Source organism: Lissotriton helveticus, chromosome 2_1 (assembly GCF_964261635.1).
Source record: "Lissotriton helveticus chromosome 2_1, aLisHel1.1, whole genome shotgun sequence".
NCBI lineage: Eukaryota > Metazoa > Chordata > Amphibia > Caudata > Salamandridae > Lissotriton > Lissotriton helveticus.
Genome location: NC_136059.1, coordinates 148,145,480 through 148,166,647, shown reverse-complemented (window position 1 = coordinate 148,166,647; position 21,168 = coordinate 148,145,480). Strand labels below are relative to the sequence as shown.

Here is a 21,168-nt window from a genome sequence, read left to right as displayed (position 1 = left end):
TCCCTCCTTTGAAGGACTCCCACCCACAGCAGCCACGCCCCCCCGTGCGAGGCCTCGCGCCTGCCAATCTGTCAGTAAGCAGAGGCACTCCAACGGGGCGCGCGCGCCTCTGCCTCACAGAGTCCCGCCCTCTTCGCATCAAACCCCGCCTGCATATTTCCTCCAATGCAGAAGGAGGAAAACGTTCCGGCAAATGCCCCGCCCCTTCGAATGCTCCGCCCTCCGCCAGGTCCATCCTGCCCTGGAGAGCGAGCGAGTGCTCTTCCGAAACATCGTGAAGCCCCGCCCCCATGTTCACGGCTCCTCGCACGCACTGACAGAAAGAGCTGTCTCTCCCGCGTGACCACGCCTCGGTGCCTGTAGTCCCGCTTTCTTCCCGTTCGGCTCCTCCCACCTCCTCTGTAGTCCCCGCTCGCCCTCCTATGCGGATCCACCTCCTGCTCCGTAGTCCCGCCCTTTCCTCCCTTGCGGCTCCGCCCCTACCCTCTAGCCCCGCCCCTCCTCCCGCGCGGTCCGCCCCCCGCGCCCAGGCCTGCTCAGTCCGCAGTGACAGGCGGCGGAGGCGGACGCCGCGCAGTGGATTCAGCTGGAGCCGTGTGCGGCTCGGGGACCCAGCTGAGGGGAGGCCGCGGCTTGGAGAGGCCCTGGTGGCGGAGGCAGAGAGGGAGCTCCGTCCGGACAGGGGTGCGGCAGCGTCCACGGAGGCCGGTGAGGGAGAGCGGGAGCTCGGAGTGCTGGGAAGGCGGGCGCGCGGCCCGTGAGATCCCAGGCGGCACCGGGCAGGAGCCCGAGCCCGAAGGAGGCAGAGCTGCCCCGGCCTGTAACCCCAGCGCCCAGCCTGACCACGGCCCACCCTGCGAAGTCTGGCCCCGCCCCCTGGAAATGACCCCACAGAGAACTTTCCTACCTTTTCTGAAACATACCCACCCCCAGGAACTGCCCCTGCCTACAACTGCCCCGCTGCTGAGCCCGGGGGCACCCCCCCTCCGAGCAACCGCCCCGCAGCCTTGGTAAAGCCGCAGAGCTGCCCCTGCCCCCGCCAAGGAGCTGCTACCCCCTCTCTAGCACGCTCTCGCCTCGCAGGTCGTTGCCACCCGCATCAATCCCCCCCTCCACTCAGGCACTGAGTCTTCCCACACTAATCAAGCACTGACTCATGCCACTTTGCTCTGGGGCTCTCCCCACCTTCACATAAACCCCCCTTCTCTCTGTGAAACTCCCCATCCATCCCAGACACTTCACTCAGAGATCCCCAAACTTTCGTGGACGCCCCCTGCACCCTCATTCTTTCTGAATGGCTATTCTCTGCAAGGATCATCGCACCCTTTGAGAAGCGCGCCTCTGCTTCGACCATCTGCCCAAGGAGCCCCTTCCACTCCTGCCCCCGTCTTCTGATGCCACAAGCTCTGTGATGAGCTGGATTAGGCCTGGTCTTGTGGCTATCTGTGGAGCTGTGTTCTGCTGCGGGCATCAGCCCATGTGAGCTCACTGCCTGGAGGTCCCATGGCCTTCAAGCCATCCCTACGTGGTTGGTTGACCAAACCGGTCTCAAGCATGAGGCAGTAAAGCATCCCAGATGGGGCCAGTTGTGTTCATTCTTCTCTACCTTTCTTATGGTCAACGGGTTTGGTCCAAGCAGACTTCTTTGAGCAGCAACATGGCACCAGCGAAAGTTCCATTGTTAGTCCCACCAAGGATGTGATTGTCATTGGTTGTTCCTGGCTTTATCAAAATGGAGCTGGAAAAGGCCCCAGAGAAACGGACAGGCCTTGCGCTGCGTGTAGACAGACTGGATGACCCTGATGGGGAACCCCCTGGAGGGGGCGTGGGACCAGGGCTGGTACCCTCTGGACAGGGATATGGTCGCCTTAGGCCATCATCATACAGGGCCTTGCGGAGCGCGGTGTCTACCCTGGCCCGAATTGATGACTTCTACTGTGAGAAAATTGGCTCCGGTTTCTTTTCTGAAGTCTTCAAGGTAAGCTTTGTGTACGATAAGAGTGATTACTTGAGGTGTCAATGAGATGTCAGAAATAAGCCATGTGACATGGGTTTATTGCGTGTTGGATGTTCACACTGATAGTTAAGAACTCTTGCCAAGCTGGTCCATATTTCCTTCCATTGCATTGTGGATGCTCTGTTGACCAGGAATTCTCGGAGCCTCCTCCGCAACCCTTACCTGAAATGTTTGTAAGCGTTTTGCAGCCCTTGTACATTCAACGCAGAATTCTCTTTATTTAATGCTTTAAAAGTATTTGACAGGACAATTTGCAGTCTGGCAGTCAAACCTGGGCGAATCCCTGCAACACTACCCAAATTTATCATAGAATGATCTATCGCTAGACAAACTAATTTGAGGTTTATAGATTGGTTATTATCGGCCTCCTTCTTGCGGCATAAACACTGTATTCGAATAGATGGCCTTTTAGAACATTAATGGTAACACGCTTGTCTAAATGTCACAACCTGATGATTATGGAGTGGTCCAGGTAGGCATCGTGGCCGCACTTCCCTCACAGACACAAGAAAGAAGCAGGAGTAAACCTGGACAGGTGTCGACTAGTCCACCGCCATTTGTTTTCAACTTTAAGATTATAATTAAAATATGTATATTGAAAGGTACTTAACCTATGTTGGGTCCAACTCTCCTCATTAACCGCCCTCGCCGCTTCCATGCCCATCCATGGATTTCTTCGCAGTAAAATAAGAACCATGCTCGACATTCCACACAGCTCTTGGAAGTGGAATACTACAAACTCCTTGCCAACATCTTGTATTTTTGTACCGGTGTGTTTGAATCTCTTGATTTTTTTTTTTTTTTTTTTTTAGAGCTCCCCATGTCTTTTCTGCTGTCAGAATGGATTCCATCGTGTTGCGTAGGTGGGATCCCTAAAAACAATACGGTCGCTCTTTTACAAACCAAGGATTTTGCAGAGTTTTTGCCAGTGTGTTTTGTGTCAACACAACCCACCTTCAGCGCTTCACATAGATGTTTTCAGAATCCTGGTCATTGCACCGGGGACACATGATGTCCTTTGGAAGCGGGTGTCCACACCAACATTCTTCATAAATTTGTCTGAGTGGCCGCTTCACAACCAACCCCATCATTTTTAGAGTTTTTACTGCAGAGCCACCAGGCCCTCAAAGGCTAGTCGAGGCGCTTCACGTCATTGGAAGTTACATTTTCATAAAATGTCAAACCTTACAAGATTGGGTACTATATACATTAGATAAGGTCAAAAATACAGACATGCACTGCTTCAGAAACGCACATAAAACATAGTCTGTAGTGGAAGAACAGCATCAATATGTAACTTCTAACTGGGTACATATGATAGAAATGAGATGCTGAGCCGCCCTGGTGTGGGGTTTCCCTGTGTGAGTTTTCCCTGTGTGAGTTTTCCCTGTGTGGGGTTTCCCTGTGTGGGGTTTCCCTGTGTGGTATGTAGATTTCTGTCCGGTCCCCTCACTCCGTGCAGGATGCAGGGTTAGTAGAAATGAGATGCTGAGTCTGCCTGGTGTGGGGTTTCCCTGTGTGGATTTCTGGCAGGTCCCCACACTCCCTGCAGGGTTACTAGAAATGAGATGTTGAGCTGGCGTGGTGTGGGGTTTCCATGTGTGGGGGTGGATTTCTCGTGGTCCCCACATTTCTCTGCAGGGTTCGATGTCTCTGTATACATCTTTTCGATGACACGTCTGGAAGTCTCCATTCTTCGTATCGACCACTTTTTTCTATTTTTTTCAGTGCCCCCCACACCATCGGCAGAAGGTGGTGAGAGATGAAACCAGTTTTATAAGCGGGCTCGCATTATTGCCAGACTGGCTGTTCTCGATGCCCAGTCCTAGGACATGCCCCCTGGCCATGACATAAGCACTCTGTGCGGAGAGCCACTCGTCTTTACCCCATGGTAAAGACTTCAACAACTAGAAACTTTCTACCCGAGGGTCTGTGAAATAAACATTCCAATGTGCGGGAAAGAGCGGGCTTGGCACGGATTTAAAACTGGTCTGGCAGCCCAGTTCGTACATCGGAAGTTTAGGGTGGCTTTATTGGGGTCCTTTATCTTGTCTAGTTGTCCCTTCACGCCTGGACCATGCCCAAGGCCGCGCCACCAGAATAATTTCACTTTAGTTGGCACTACTCGCCGAAAAGCGCTTCGGCGCCTCGTCAGCGGGAGTAAGCGCTATATATAAATACCAGCGACAAAGACTCGGCGTCTTTGTTTTCAGGGTGGCTCTGTGTTTTTTTCTTCGTTCCCCTAGTGTTTGGAATGATAGTGTCCACTGAACTGCTGCTGGAGCCCTTGTGAGTTACATAATATGTTATTTATTTAGACACCGCGCCGAAGGTTGCCGTGCTAGTGTCATGGAGAGCTGGATGGGCCTTCCATAGCCCACACTTGTGGGATCTCCCTCTGTCTTCATGGGTGAGCTCCGAGGGGCGTCCTGCTGGGTATCTCGCTGTGTGTGCTCACCCACGTCACCTGTTACACCTTCTGCCCAAAGCACATGGGTGCGACGCCTCTCTGTGCAGAGGAGACAATGCCAGGTATAAATAATACAAACCCCTCTTTCCTTGGGTGTGTGCTTCTCCCAAAGGAGTGTGCGCCTTGTTTGTCCACACCCACCCAGAATCCTCCCTGCACACCCTGGCCCTGTCTGACCTCAGAGCTGCTTTAGGGAGGGTAAACCGTAGATACCGGAGAGCTTCCAACAGTTTACTTTTTTCTCTATTCTATAATAACCTTAGTTCCTAGATCTGTCATTTAAATCCCTGACTATAGAAGAATGTTCACACCTCTGGGATTGATTTAGGAACACACTGAAATGGTTCTCCTTGAGGTATCCTACCGCTGGGTCATCATTCGTGTTCCAAGTTCAAACGAGAAGGTAGTTTAAATGAAAAAAAATGTTTTTGTTCCTTATCTTGTGTTTAAGTTTCAAGTTGAGTTTATTCCTTATCTTGTGTTTAGAGAAGTTAATACGTGCTTTACCAAACTGTAAAGGCTAATAAATAAGGCCACACTGAAACACGAGCAGAATGGATGGGAGTGGTCCCCATTTATTAAGTAACATTTACTTTTCTGAATCTTTGTCTTTAAATTATGCGTTGATTACTCCAGAGCCAAGTCTTCAGAAAGTGTGGTTTCCATGTCAGATGGATTATATGTAATCTTAAATGTTTCCCCTTGTTTTATACAGTAATTGCCTATGTCTCCTTTGCTTTATTTGGAATATTGTACATTCGTTTTGGATCGTTACTTGATTTTACTTAATTTTTCTTGACAAATGTTCTACTGCCACATCAAGCTTGTGAGAACAATCCAATCCTCTAGAAGGGTGCTGTCCCTCTGGTGTCTAGGAGCACAGGTCCCGCCACTAGGCTTCCTTAGAGCTCTATGTATTATTTGCCCTTCAGGTGGGGACGTGGAAGTGCCCCAGCCGGAGCTGCTGTTGCCCCATTACTGGAGGAGGCGGTATGATCAGTTTGTTGTCTTTGAGTAGCACCAGACCTGTGCCTTGCTTAAGTCTGCCCTTTATTGATTACCAGCATGGTGGTCGCTACCGACGAGGAGGGGTGCGAGGTATATTGCTAACGAGTGATCATATGACGCTTCTGAATTTTATGGAGGCGTTGGCCCCCTCTGAAGCTTGGACTGAAAATGATCCCACTCTTGGTACCCTTCAGACACAGGCAGTGGGTGAGCGGTTCCTGCCTGCTGTCTGTGACTTCGAGTCTGTGCTTGACATCTTTTTGACGGCTTTGTGTTTTAAGCTTCCAATTGAGTTGGTGAATTTTCATCTTTCCATTGTGTATTTATCGCAACCCCAACTACTACCATAGAAATGAAAACAGAACTACCTTTCTTTATTTCTCACTGGGCCCTCCCGAGTTTGATCCCAAAACATTTCAACCAATTTGGACTGTACACATTCAGTTCAGCCCATCATTTTAGAATGTTTTATTGTTGGTTTATAAATATACCTAAGTATTCCCATACTTTCATATTAATACTAGCCCCAGATTCCCTCCCACACTAGTGGTATACCATGGAGGGCGTGTTTTATGAGCAAATTTGTTGCTTAAACGTACCTTTTTTGTTGTTGTTGTTGTTTTGCCTTTCACCCTCTGATAATTTAACCCAAGTGGTAGTTTTTGAATTGCCGTGCATCAATTCTGAGGTGATGGGAGTAAAATTATACGTTTTGTTCCTAAGCCAAATTGTATCATTAAAGTGCATTGCTGATATTGGGGGAGAGGGAAGGGATTGTTTAAATAATGATCTGTTTGCTACAACTGCACTGATCAAGTTAATGGACAGTCAAATGTGATGCCTCATCCAGACTGTTGGCCGTCTTGTCCACTTCTAAGCCCATTCGTCAGTCACCAATGTTGTCCTATTATTTTTATTTTTAGGTGGCTCTTGGTGGGCTGATAAGTTCGGAGGAGCCTGTTTAGTATGTTATGAGGCTTGAAGAACTTTGACTCATGTATAATGATTTGTTTTTTATCAATGTTTTATGATTGACCTCAAAGTTACTTCCCTTCTCATGCTTTTAGACCCGTTTATTTATTTAATTATTCTTATATACAGTATACAATCACAAGTACTGTTGCAGGGTTAGCCACGGATAACAGTAGTCGTTTGGTAGTCGTTCGTACAATGATGCATATGTAGCTACCCCTTACTGCTTGTATTTTGACAGTGTAAGAGATGTAAGGAGGAAAGGACAGACCAATTAGAGGTGAATCAAAAGAGGGATAGGACAGGCATATAGGGTGGTACAGTCACTTGGCATTACATTGGCAACAGCTTTACAAACTGCATTACATTTTTCAGGCATTCAGGGTGCTTGAGTCCGCCTCCGAGTCCACCCGGGCTCTGTTGTGCTCCGCACTTTTAGTTTGATGGTCGGTACACTAAATGTGCATGGCCAGTTGTTTATGGAGATTCATAAGGGTCTAGGTACGTGTCCAGAGCTTCCCACAACACCCTTGAGGATGCTATCCAGGGTATGTACTGTGACGCAATGCTGTCCGCTCCTCTGAGATGTGTGACCCCGTTGATCCATCCTTTGTAGCTTGTTTTTCTTGTGTCTTTCCAGTTGGTTAGTACCAATTTAACAGCTGCTGTCAGTAAGAGGCCTATTAGGTCCTTATCCCGCTCAGAGCTCAAATTCGTGCTTATAAACGCCGTGATGAGGGAGGATAATTCCATCGCTAGTTTGCAGTTAAACACATGATTAAATCAAAGATCTTCCTCCAGAATACCTAGTGTTGGGCAGTGGAAGATAAGGTGTGCTAGGTCCCCCTTCTCTTTGTTACAGTTCCAGCAGAGGGAGTTCTCCCTGAGTCCTAGATGCACCATGTGTTTTGCTCCTGGACATTTTCTCTGTGGCTGTTGTATTGATTACTGACAATGTGGTTTTTGTTCTTTCTTGCTGTAAGTTATTGTAATTGGGCGCTCCTTCTGTGAATTCTTTTACCTCTCGAAATGTTTCAGAAGAGATTTTGGTGGAATGGAGGAAGTGAGAATAGTCCCACTTGGTGTTTCGGCTGCAGTGCATCTGTTCACTGCAATGCTTTTAGCAACACGCATTGGCATAGCCAATAGGTCTTGACTTTAGGACCTTACAAATGTTTAGCAAGAGTTATTGGTTTAGCCAATGTCTTTAAGCTATGTTGTAGAGCAGTGTGTCTGGTGTGCAGCATGTTGAAAAGTTAATATAAAGTATAAGCATTTTTATATAATTTTATATAACCAAAAATATATATTATAAAAATATATATTATATAACTAAAAAGATTATGTACAACTAAACAACCCTATTAAAAAGAGAATTATCATAAAAAAAGTCTTCTAGTTTTTTTCCCCTTGCAGTGCTGGCTAAATCTTCCTGCCTGTTCTAATGCTTGTTTGTTAAAGGTTTGTTTTGTTATTGGGAGGGGACAGAAACAATGATGGTAGTGAAGTGGTGCTGCACTGGTGCAGAGCTGATGCTGCACTGATGCTGAGGTGGTGCTGGTGCTCAGATGGTGCAGTACTGGCACAGCGTTGGGCTGAGGTGGTGCTGAGTGATGCTTCAGTTGTGCTGCGGTGGTGCTGCCAAGTGATGCAGAAGTGTTGCTGAGTGACAGTGACTGGTGCTGAAGTGGTGCTGCTCTGATGCAGATTTGTTGCTGAGGTGGTGTTGCACTGGTGCTAAGGTGGTGCTGTGCTGATGCTGCGGTGGTGTTCCAATGATAAAGTGGTGTGGTGATGAGTGATGCTGAGGTTTTTACATGTTGGACTGCAGTCTCAGCTAGGAATGAAGGGACAAAAAGTAGCATGCCCTTATTGGACAGACTCAAACATTAGACAGTAGAGCTATGCTCTGTGTGCACACAATGGCAGGCTAATACATTAGACAGTAGAGCTATCGGTATGTGTTCACAGAAGGGACAAGCTTATACATTAGACAGCAGAAATATCTCATACAAGTGCATGCAATGTACAGGCTAATACACCAAGTAGCAGAGCTCTTCTCTATATGTGCAGGCTGATCCCCAAGGAACTAAGCTATCCATATATGTGCACAAATGTTAAGGCCAATGCCCCAGATAGCGCTTCCGGCAACAACTAGCGGCGATAGTTAAAGTTGACACATTACCCGGAAGACCTAGCCTCTAAATGTTCACATATTGTGCAGTCAGACTTTTTTATACTATGAAGCTATCATTACAAATTTGGAGAGCTTGGTGCGTTTTGATTCAGGAGACAGCAGAGCTATCCAATAAATGTGTACGAATTACGCTTTTGATAACCTGGGTGACTCGCTCCCGCAAGGTGGATGTTTCTACATGCACGAATGTGTGCTTGAAAATGAGCAGAGTGCGGCTAAAGGACCTCCTATGCAGCGCTTGCGTGCTGTGTAGGCGAGACCTAAAAGTCACACCTTGTATGATGCTGTTGAGTGTGGGCTAGTGTTTAGGGTGCCTGTAGGCCTTGACCAGGTTTGTGGAGGGACTTCCTATGGGCATTGAAGTCTCCCAGTACGAATTGATGTAATTTCCTATTGGGGAGGTTATGAGATGTCTTAACAACCTCGAATAAAAAGGCATTGGGTTTCTGTGGGGTGACATCAAGCTTTGGTGCAGAGACATGTGAAATGGTAAATTGACAGTGAAAGCATTCTGTCTGGGCTGGTGTTGTTTGTGTGGAGTTTGAGCAGATCTGTTATCGGTCTTGAACATAATACACCTTCCTCATTTTTCAATCAATAAATCTGTTTGTGCTGTACAGCAATGAGGAGGCAGTGCAAGTAAGTGTATCTTATGTTGGTGGTTGCTGTTGTTCAGGTCACCAAATCCAGCACCCTGCTTAATGCAATATCTTGCTTATGTTTACAGATTTGGAGTGTGGATGCATCTTTTTGCCCAAGGCCATGTATTAAGTGCCTACCATCCACCCGTTGGAACATAAAGGCCCTTGTTGTTCTTCCAGAATTCAGTACATTACGTACTGAGAGAGGCACTAGCGGTATTGTGTGCATACTGTATCATAGTCTTAAAATCTGGAAATAGCTGTTCAACTCAATCTGTTGTATGCTGTCTCCCAATGTCTGTGCTTGTGCATGCAAACGCACACATGATAAGCTGAAAATGTCACGTTGTATGATTTTCCAAAATAATTATGTACCTCGTTAATTTTAAGACTGCTCAGGGCAATTTGTAATGGCATATTTTGCCATCACATAGATTCCTGTGGACCAATTGTCAAAACCATTAAACAAATCTACAAATGTTATTATTTGAAATCTACGCATGACATATATTTCCAATGGGTGCACCACACTCAACAGAATATACTCATGACTTGTCCTTTGGCATAGGCTTATTGTGCACAAAAGTTTTAAAAGTGCGAACAACATGGTACAACTGTCATGTATTTATTTACCTTTCCAAGATGGCAGATGGTCGCCTATCTAAGAGTGCTAAATAAAAATGAATACAATGTGTGCAGAAGTAAAGAAAGCTGTGGCCTGGCAGCAAATTGCAGCTGTTATACCTCCCTAAGAAGAAAAAATTTAAACAAATTGGAGGGGGGTGGAGGAGCAGTGGTGGATCGGGTGGGAAGAGGATGTAAACGCCGCTGATCAATGTGAGCAGTAGGTGTTTGGGCAGGCATGGAAGAGCGAGAGTTCAAAGCATCTGGCGTGAGGAGCAACTCAGATAGTGGGAGGGTGAATTCGAAGGTTGAAGCAGTACATGAGAGAGAGCAACAATACACCTCAGTCTCACGCACTGCTAGAAGAAAAATTAAATAGTAGTTCCCAGGATGCAAGCAGTGGGTAGATAGGAGTCAAGTCAAAAAACATTGATGAAGAAATGTCCCAGATGTGGGACAAATAAAAGAATATGGAAGACAGTCATTGAATAAGAAGCAGGGAAACGAGGTGGGCAAGAAATTAAACCGAGCAAGGCGATCACCTTGTAGATATTTTAATGTGGTACTGACCAGAGATCTAACAATTAGTGACATTAGGTCTTCAACAACATACAGCTCAAGCTAAAGCTTTATGAGCGTGAAAACTAAAAAGAATCTTGACTGAGGTGAAGTTGGAACTCTCTAAAGCTGTGTGTAGTTGACCGCTGGTTTAATCTTTAAAGGTGAAGACCTCTCCCTAAGTCACTCCTGATTTTCATACCTCTAGTAAAGAAAGGACTCAGTGAAACGTGCGGCATAGAACAATTTTGTGACTTAATTATTTTAATTTACTGTATGTTTGTAGTTATAAAGTTCTATAGCTGTAATGTTTGACATTTTAATTTTTGTTCCTTGTGAGGTAGGTTTAAATCCTTCGCTCCCAAAAGATTCCCATCCACCTAGTGATGCATTCCTGCCCGAATCCCTAAAATCAGTAATCCGAAGACTTTGGCTTGTGCGCTGCAGCTCTGTGGATGGAGTGGTTATAGTCGCGGATGGATCACTCAAGTGCGAGCAATTCACTCCAGTGCGTCTAACTGCAATTACAAGAGGTTAAAGAATGAATTACTGTAAAATGTTTTACATCCGCAAATCTTGTGGCAGTTTTTGATCAATAACCAGTAGGAAGAAAGTGCGTGTGCAGTGCATGTCTGCGAGTAGGCGCCAGGCTCTCGAAACTTCCAGTGATTAAGATCCGGTTGTTCTTTAGGTCTGTTTTGCTGATTTTGGAGAACATTTTTTAGGTCGAGCTGGCGTTGGAGCGCGAAGCGCTCCCGCCAGCGAGACTATAGTCACCTTCCTCCCTGTCAAGGGAGTAACAGCTGTGAACGAGCCCGATACAGACCTGGGCACGAGCCGACCCAGGTCTGTGAATGGGCTTCAAGGTTGAGCAGCTTGTGCACGTTTGTTGGACGTCAGGCGCTGCAAGCCCGCCAGACCAATTATCCCAGCATGAAACTCTACTTCCTGAGGCGCCACAAGACCAATTATCCCAGCAGGAGTCTCCACTTCCTCAGGCGCCGCAACAATTATCACAGCATGAGACCCACTTATCACAGCATGTCAACAGGCGCCCCAGGCTGCTGGAGCACTCAACTATAATTAATGTGCAGTTGAGTGCTCCAGCAGCGTGGGGCGGCTCTCTGCATGCTGTGATAATTATCACTTTGGGGCCTCATGCTGTCATAATTAGGGCGGCATGCTCTATTTGCAGCACTGAACATTTTCAAAGAAGGCGAAGCAGTGACATTCATTGGAGACACTCGCCCTCACCCCCTCACCCCTCACACATCTCCTCACCCACCTCCTCACCCTCACACCCCCTCACACACACCCTCACATACCCTTACCAGCACAGCAAAACACAACACAGCACAGCAAAACACAACACAGCACAGCAAAACACAACACAGCACAGCAAAACACAACACAGCACAGCAAAACACAACACAGCACAGCAAAACACAGCACAGCACAGCAAAACACAACACAACACAACACAGCACAACACAGCACAGCACAAGACAGCACAGCACAACGCAGCACAGCACAACACAACACAGCAAAACACAGCACAGCACAACACAGCACAGCAAAACACAACACAGCACAGCAAAACACAGCACAACACAACACAGCAAAACACAACACAACACAACCCTCACGCCCTCACCCCCTCACCCCTCACACACCTCCTCACCCTCACACACCTCCTCACCCACCTCCTCACCCTCACACACCTCACCTTCACACACCCTCACACACCCTTACCAGCGCAGCAAAACACAACACAACACAGCACAGCAAAACACAACACAGCACAGCACATCAAAACACAGCACATCAAAACACAGCACAGCAAAACACAGCACAGCACAGCAAAACACAACACAACACAACACAGCAAAACACAGCACAGCAAAACACAGCACAGCACAACACAACACAGCAAAACACAACACAACACAACCCTCACGCCCTCACCCCCTCACCCCTCACACACCTCCTCACCCACCTCCTCACCCTCACACACCTCCTCACCTTCACACTCCCTCACACACACCCTCACATACCCTTACCAGCACAGCAAAACACAACACAGCAAAACACAGCAAAACACAACACAACACAGCAAAACACAACAGCACAGCAAAACACAGCACAGCAAAACACAGCACAGCACAGCACAGCACAACACAGCACAGCAAAACACAGCACAGCAAAACACAACACAACACAACACAGCACAGCAAAGCACAGCACAGGACAGCACAGCACAGCAAAACACAGCACAGCAAAACACAGCACAGCAAAACACAACACAGCACAGCACAGCAAAACACAACACAGCACAGCAAAACACAACACAACACAGCACAGCAAAACACAGCACAACACAGCACAGCAAAACACAGCACAACACAGCACAGCAAAACACAGCACAGCAAAACACAGCACAGCACAGCAAAGCACAGCACAACACAGCACAGCACAGCAAAACACAGCTCAGCACAGCAAAACACCGCACAGCACAACACAGCACAGCACAACACAGCACAACACAGCACAGCAAAACACAGCACAGCAAAACACAGCACAGCAAAACACAGCACAGCTAAACACAGCAAAACAAAACACAGCAAAACACATCACAGCACAACACAGCACAGCAAAACAAAGCACAGCACAGCACAACACAGCACAGCAAAACAAAGCACAGCACAGCAAAACAAAGCACAGCACAGCAAAACAAAGCACAACACAGCACAGCACAGCAAAACAAAGCACAACACAGCACAGCACAACACAGCAAAACACAGCACAGCAAAACACAGCACAGCAAAACATAGCACAGCAAAACATAGCACAGCAAAACACAGCACAGCATAACCAAGCACAGCACAACCAAGTACAGCACAACCAAGTACAGCACAACCAAGTACAGCACAACCAAGTACAGCACAACCAAGTACAGCACAACCAAGTACAGCACAACCAAGTACAGCACAACCAAGTACAGCACAACCAAGTACAGCACAACCAAGTACAGCACAACCAAGTACAGCACAACCAAGTACAGCACAACCAAGCACAGCACAACCAAGCACAGCACAACCAAGCACAGCACAACCAAGCACAGCACAACCAAGCACAGCACAGCACAACCAAGCACAGCACAGCACAACCAAGCACAGCACAGCACAACCAAGCACAGCACAGCACAACCAAGCACAGCACAGCACAACCAAGCACAGCACAGCACAACCAAGCACAGCACAACCAAGCACAGCACAACCAAGCACAGCACAACCAAGCACAGCACAACCAAGCACTGCATAACCAAGCATAACAAAACATAGCATAACAAAAAATAGCATAACAAAAAATAGCATAGCATAACAAAACATAGCATAACAAAACACAGCATAGCATAACAAAACACAGCATAGCATAACAAAACACAGCATAGCATAACAAAACACAACATAGCATAGCATAACAAAACACAACATAGCATAGGATATCAAAACACAACATAGCATAGGATATCAAAACAAAGCATAGGATAGCCTAGCAAAACATAGCCTAGCAAAACATGGCATAACAAAACATGGCATAACAAAACATGGCATAACAAAACATGGCATAACAAAACATGGCATAACAAAACATGGCATAACAAAACATGGCATAACAAAACATGGCATAACAAAACATGGCATAACAAAACATATAATAGCATAGCAAAACATAGCATATCAAACACAACAAAACATAGCATAGCAAAACAAAGTATAGCATAGCAAAACATAGCATAGCATAACAAAGCATAACAAAGCATAGCATAGCATAACAAAACATAGCATAACACAACATAGCATAGCATAACAAAACACAACATAGCATAGCATAACAAACACAACAAAGCATTGCATAGCATAACAAAACAAAGCATAGGATAGCAAAAAAACATAGCATAGCAAAACAAAACAAAGCATAGAATAGCAAAACAAAACCTAGCATAGCATAACAAAATGAAACATATCATAGCCTAGCAAAACATAGCATACCAAACACAACAAAACATAGCATAACAAAACATAGAAAAACAAAGCATAACACACACAACCACACACACACAACCACGCACACACAACCACGCACACACAACCACAACCACACACACAACCACAACCAACCACACACACAACTATCTATCTATCTATCGCCCTCACTCTATCTGTCTATCGATCTATCGCCCTCACTCTGTCTATCGATCTATCGCCCTCACTCTGTCTATCGATCTATCGCCCTCACTCTATCTGTCTATCGATCTATCGCCCTCACTCTATCGGCCTCAGTCTATCTATCTAATCGCCCTCACTCTATCTGTCTATCTATCGCCCTCACTCTATCTGTCTATCTATCGCCCTCACTCTATCTATCTATCTATCGCCCTCACTCTATCTATTTATCGCCCTCACTCTATCTATTTATCGCCCTCACTCTATCTATTTATCGCCCTCACTCTATCTATCGCCCTCACTCTATCTATCGCCCTCACTCTATCTATCGCCCTCACTCTATCTATCGCCCTCACTCTATCTATCGCCCTCACTCTATCTATCGCCCTCGCCCTCACTCTATCTATCGCCCTCACTCTATCTATCGCCCTCACTCTATCTATCGCCCTCACTCTATCTATCGCCCTCACTCTATCTATCTATCGCCCTCACTCTATCTATCTATCGCCCTCACTCTATCTATCTATCTATCGCCCTCACTCTATCTATCGCCCTCACTCTATCTATCTATCTATCGCCCTCACTCTATCTATCTATCTATCGCCCTCACTCTATCTATCTATCTATCGCCCTCACTCTATCTATCTATCTATCGCCCTCACTCTATCTATCTATCTATCGCCCTCACTCTATCTATCGCCCTCACTCTATCTATCGCCCTCACTCTATCTATCGCCCTCACTCTATCTATCGCCCTCACTCTATCTATCGCCCTCACTCTATCTATCGCCCTCACTCTATCTATCGCCCTCACTCTATCTATCTATCGCCCTCACTCTATCTATCGCCCTCACTCTATCTATCTATCGCCCTCACTCTATCTATCGCCCTCACTCTATCTATCTATCGCCCTAACTCTATCGCCCTCACTCTATCTATCTATCAATCTATCTATCGCCCTCACTCTATCTATCTTTCTATCGATCTATCGCCCTCATTCTATCTATCTTTCTATCGATCTATCGCCCTCATTCTATCTGTCTAGCTATCTATCGCACTCACTCCTATCTATCTATCTATCTATCTATCTCGCTCACTCAATCTCTCTATCGCCCTCTATCTATCGCCCTCCCTCTATCTATCTATCGCCCTCACTCTATCTATCTATCCCACTCACTCTATCGCATCACCACAGCATCACTAAGGGGCACAACAACATCACTATGCGCTACCACAGGATCATTGAATGCCACAGCATCACTAGTCGCCACCACAACATCTCTCAGCCCCACCACAGCATCAATCTGTGCAACCATTTACCAACAACTGGGTCAAATATGATCTCTCAATGTTTCAAGCTTTATTACAAATGTCACAAAAAGAGGTTAGTATTTCACTTCTGTTCTTGGATTTTCGTCACAATAAAATACACTGAACATATTCTTCACAAAAATTATTTACAAAAGTTTAAGCTATTGCCATTATAAATTACAATAACTTTTATTTAAGTATTAATTATTTAAAAAAATTCAAAGCCATTGTTATTTGTAATATCAATACATCTAAGTCACGTGAATACAACACATATTGCATTACAAATGCTATAGGTGTCACAAGTTATAACTATTGGCATTGTAAATGACAAAGCTATTATTTTTGCTATTTTCAAAACCAACACATATATAAAAAATGTGTCATTTACAATACCAATAGCTCAAACTTTCCTAATGCGAGACCTTATGCATTGCAAATGCTTGTTTAAGTAATTTTTGCTGTAAAGCTGCAACAATAAGAAGCACTTGCAATGCAATAAGTTTCTCATTTGCGAGATTTTGAGTTATAGGGATTTTAAATTACAATGCCTTTTATTTATGTGTTTTTTTAAACAAATAAATACAAGGAATTGTTCTTTACATTACCAATAGCTTAAACTCAAAAATGCGAGACCTATTGCATTGCAAATGCTTGTTGTTGTTTAGTCTCCTCGAAACATGCACGATTCACAGTATTTGTTGTATTCAGCAGTTTGGTAATTGTCCTTCGTTAAAGCAATTTAATCATGTGATAGATCATTGCCCCTTACCCTTGCTTGGAGGAAATAAAGAAAAAAGTAACCTTCGTTATTTTATTTTTTGTCTAGTGGGAATTTGATGAGCTGTTTTCCAACTCTTCTCGTCCACCACTTTGGTACACTTGTAAGGAGGATCAAGACTGTTGCCTGTGGCACCCTTGGTGAAACCAGCAACTTGAGAAGTCCCGCTGCCTCTTTGGAGTCCAACATCTGCTCCATTATCATTGGTTACTAGCTAAACCACACTGCTACACAGGCACTTGTTACTGGGAGGGGCAGGACGTGGTAGGCTGGGCTTTGGTGGTACCCACTTCTGGCACAGGTCGGGCTTAGGTCAGCAATCAGCTGTCTGACTAAAGGTAGCTGTGTCCTACCCCGACCTCCCACACCACTCGTTGACCTTCAGTTATTCTGCACTAGAGAGGACTGTGTAACTTAAAATGTTGCTACCATACTGGTGTCTTCAAGGAACTGCTCTCCAACCTCCCTTCGTTGAGCTCTTCATGTTCACACCACCTCTGACACTAAACCCTCCAAGAGAACTTTGCGTATTCAATATCTCATTCCACCTTAATAAACACTCAACATATCCACTCGCCGTCAGCTTTGTACCGTAACATTAACACAATTTTATGTAACACCATTAACGCTTCATGTAAATATTAAGAGTTCTAGATTTTTTTTCTCGCATCGCGGGCTTAAACAATGAATAGCCATACTCGCTTCATCTTATTCACATTACAAGCATTGAGCCCTGTGGCCACGGTTTGTAAGTGGTGCAATCCAAGTTGTTAAGAATTCAGTTGAAGAGTAGCCCTGGTGTGAACTCTGTGCTTCCTTAGTACACTGAGGAGATCATAGTAAGTTAATTCAGAGTTGTGCGCAACACTACTATTTGGCAAAAGCCACCTAGTCGACGTGGCAACACATTATTTCGAATCTCATTAACTTAATGACTGCATTTAAACTCTCCTATTAGTGGTGTGAAGGTTGGTAAATTCTTGGCACACTTCTGGGTGCTTGTTTTTCAGAGATTGCACACTTGTTCTTCAAGTTTTAGATTCCCGTTTTATATTCTCACAAGTTGATTCATAAGTCAAAGTACAATAGGGCAGCTTATTTTTCAATCTGCTGCTCAGCGGTCTTCCACTGGAAAGGGGCTTGTCCCTACAGGTCCTTGTTATTATTATTATACATTTTTTTAAAAGGGCGCAGGGGAGAAGAAGGAAAAAGGTGTCTGAGTAAATGTCAGGCTCCTAAAAAAACTCCGCGAGTGTGGATCTGTTAAACATATTTTAATTACTTATCAAAAACACATTCATTGCGCTTTAGCTAAATGCCACCCAGAGGTGTAGAGAGAAAATCAAAGAGCTCTCGGTACAACAATAATCATAACTATCTGGCCACAATGCAGAAACTTCCGAGAGAATGTCCGGAAATGGTCAAAGTTAGACATGCTTTGAGAATGTCCGTAAGTCTGGCTTATAAATGTCAGTCAGTCGTTGGTATGTTTAGGCACCAGTAAGTCCTCATACATGACTCGGTCTCTGATCCTTGCACTCATTCATTCATTCATCCACCAACTCATTATTATATTCACCCACTTACACAACTAAACAAAATATACACATTCAGCAACCTATGCAAGATAAATTAAAACAATACAAGTAAACAAATAAAACATCTGCTGCATAGTCTTGCAAAAACAAACCCAATCCTACCTAGCAGTGTGTGTCCTCTGCATGCAGTACTGTATATAGTGTATTGTCATTGTAAAGTTTCAGATGGCTGCCACGTTTAAAACCAATGTATTGGCCAGCTTGTAATGGTGAAACAATGAGACACTATGGACAATACCATTATACACTGGTTGCATGGTTTAGAGGTAGTGGCTACTTGGGATGTGGTGCACACGTTAAAATAAGAAGAGAAGTAGAGAAATGAAAGGGGATCATATAAAAGGAGAAGAGTACTGACCCACTAGCCCTGGCACTGAAGCATGCTCCTTTTTAGTTCGATGTGCACATGTCATTAGACCAATGCAGTCACTCGCATGGCAATAGTCAGTGGCTGCCGTTTGCTTGTCCATTGTCCCATTCTGTATGCCGTCACAGGCGGAAGCAGAGTGTAAATGACACTCTTACATACTAGTGGCAAAACAGGGCTGATGTGTGCCTGTGTGTGTATGTGTGTGTGTGTATATAGATATATATATATATATATATATATATATATATATATATATATATATGTCTATGTCTATGTCTATGTCTATGTCTATGTCTATGTCTATGTCTATGTCTATGTCTATGTCTATGTCTGGAACTCCGAGATTTCAGCAAATGCAGCCGCAAGCCAAATAACGGAACGGACCCATTAAGATATTTTCAACGCTTTTTATTTTCTGTGCACCCTCTTGGTCGCCATGACGCGTTTCGGGCCCAAAAAGCCCTTGATCACATGACATGGTCTAAACACACCCAGTGATTTGTAGTGCTGGATCGGTCACATGACTCCAGGCCTATAGAAATAAAGAAAATACTTCAGCCTGGACCGGATTTTTTTGACACCAATACATTTACATTAAAATCATGTACGTATTAAACCCCAATTATGCATTACAATAATCCCATTTAAGGAATGTGCAAAATTTCGCAATAAATACATTAAATATTTAAAATAAAATATTAATACATGTGCAAAATTGCAATACACCTATATACAAAGTCTTAATAGATTATTGTACAATAAAGTTCTCTGTGCAAAAATAGCAAGAATTTTTTTTTTTTTTTTTTTTTTTTTTTTTTATATAAAGTGCATTGTGCAAATTTCCAAAAAAACGGGATATGTTATTTACAAGGGATGTCAAAAAACATTTCTGCCCAAGTGGGCTTTGTCAACAAATTTCCGGACCACTGCTTCTACACTGCCTGGAATTTTATCTTGTTCAATCCAAGCACCACTACAGGAAGTAATAAGATTAAAGTGATTAAAGTGATTGTTCCCTAAATTAGTGTTATGCTCTATTTCAATGATTATTTTAAAAACATATATCTATGTACTGGCAGTATTTAAAAGACTATATACAGCTTATTTGGTTGTTCCTGTTTCTTGATGTTCTTGTGCAATTTTAACAATTTGATTCACATAACTTGCTTCTATTCTTATTCCAGATGTAAGCAAGTATGTAAATCCTCAGTCGCATTAAGCCCAGACGGTGTCTTAGTGTCAAGTTCAAGAATGTACCGGGTTTCCAAGACTCTCAGTTTTGCCTCTCTATTTCCACCACGACGTGATGGTAGCACCATATCAATTGCATAATATCTCAGGCAGTTTACATCTCCTTTGTGGCATAGATTGATATGCCTAGCCACAGGATAGGCTTCATCCTTGTTATTCACTGCCCTCATATGCTGCAATATGCGCCTGTGGACTTGTAACTTCGTGCTCCCAACATAGCACAGTCCACAAATGCATTCTAAGACATAAATAACATAATCTGACTTGCAGGTTATTTTCTTAGAAATAGGAATTTCCGTTTCACTGAACGGGGAACTGTATGATGTTTTGTTCCTTCCTATGGTGCAAGCCTTGCACACGGCACATTTGAGGAACCCTCTGCTCTTACCCAGCCAGTTCCCTTTAGTTGGTATCTCTGGGCTGCTGCTAACCAACATATCATTCATGGACCTGGCACGGCTATATGTAATAGCTGGGAACGTTGTCATTGTTCTACCAACCACCGGATCCCCTGTGATTATGTGCCAGTTTTTTTTGACAATGTTTTTTATCTGTCTATGTTGGCCACTGTAGCCCAGAATAAGTCTTGGTTGTCCCTCTCTGTTTTTTGACACTTTATCATCTACTCCCATTGATGTCATTGTTGGTTTTGAGGTCGCATTCGCCCTTTCTATCGCTTTAGACACCACACTGGGTATGTAGCCCCTTTGCAGGAACCTATCATGGCTCTCCTTCTGTGCTGTATAGCAGGCTGAATCAGTGCTGCAGATTCTTCTAATCCTCAGCATCTCCCCATAGGGGATACTGCGGATTAGATGGTTGGGGTGCTGACTTGAGGCATGTAGGATTGTATTCCCTGCAGTTTCTTTACGATGTAACTTAGTCTGCAGCTGCCCTGCCTCTACATAGACCTCTACATCAAGAAAATTTACTTTATTTTCACTGATGGTACCAGTGAAGTGCAAATTTAGTTCATTCTTGTTGATATTAGTAATGAATTCTTCCACCTCACTCATTGTCCCCTTCCAGATTATAAACAAATCGTCTATGAATCTGTACCACGATATTATCTTGCTAGACATGATTTCACTGAATATATTGCCTAGGACCTGCTCCTCCCACAGCCCCATGTGTAAACATGAGT

General features: G+C 44.6%; 1 protein-coding gene across 1 annotated transcript in view; it reads left to right on the top strand.

Moving 5' to 3' along the window:
* Positions 1–536: 536 nt before the first annotated feature.
* The window catches only part of TESK1 (testis associated actin remodelling kinase 1), a 493,128-nt gene continuing 472,496 nt past the window's right edge, over positions 537–21,168 (top strand). Inside the window, exon 1 of the mRNA XM_078674640.1 lies at positions 537–1,978. Coding sequence (XP_078530766.1) covers positions 1,733–1,978 — 246 coding nt within the window. The 5' untranslated portion in view covers positions 537–1,732. The remainder of the gene's footprint in view (positions 1,979–21,168) is intronic.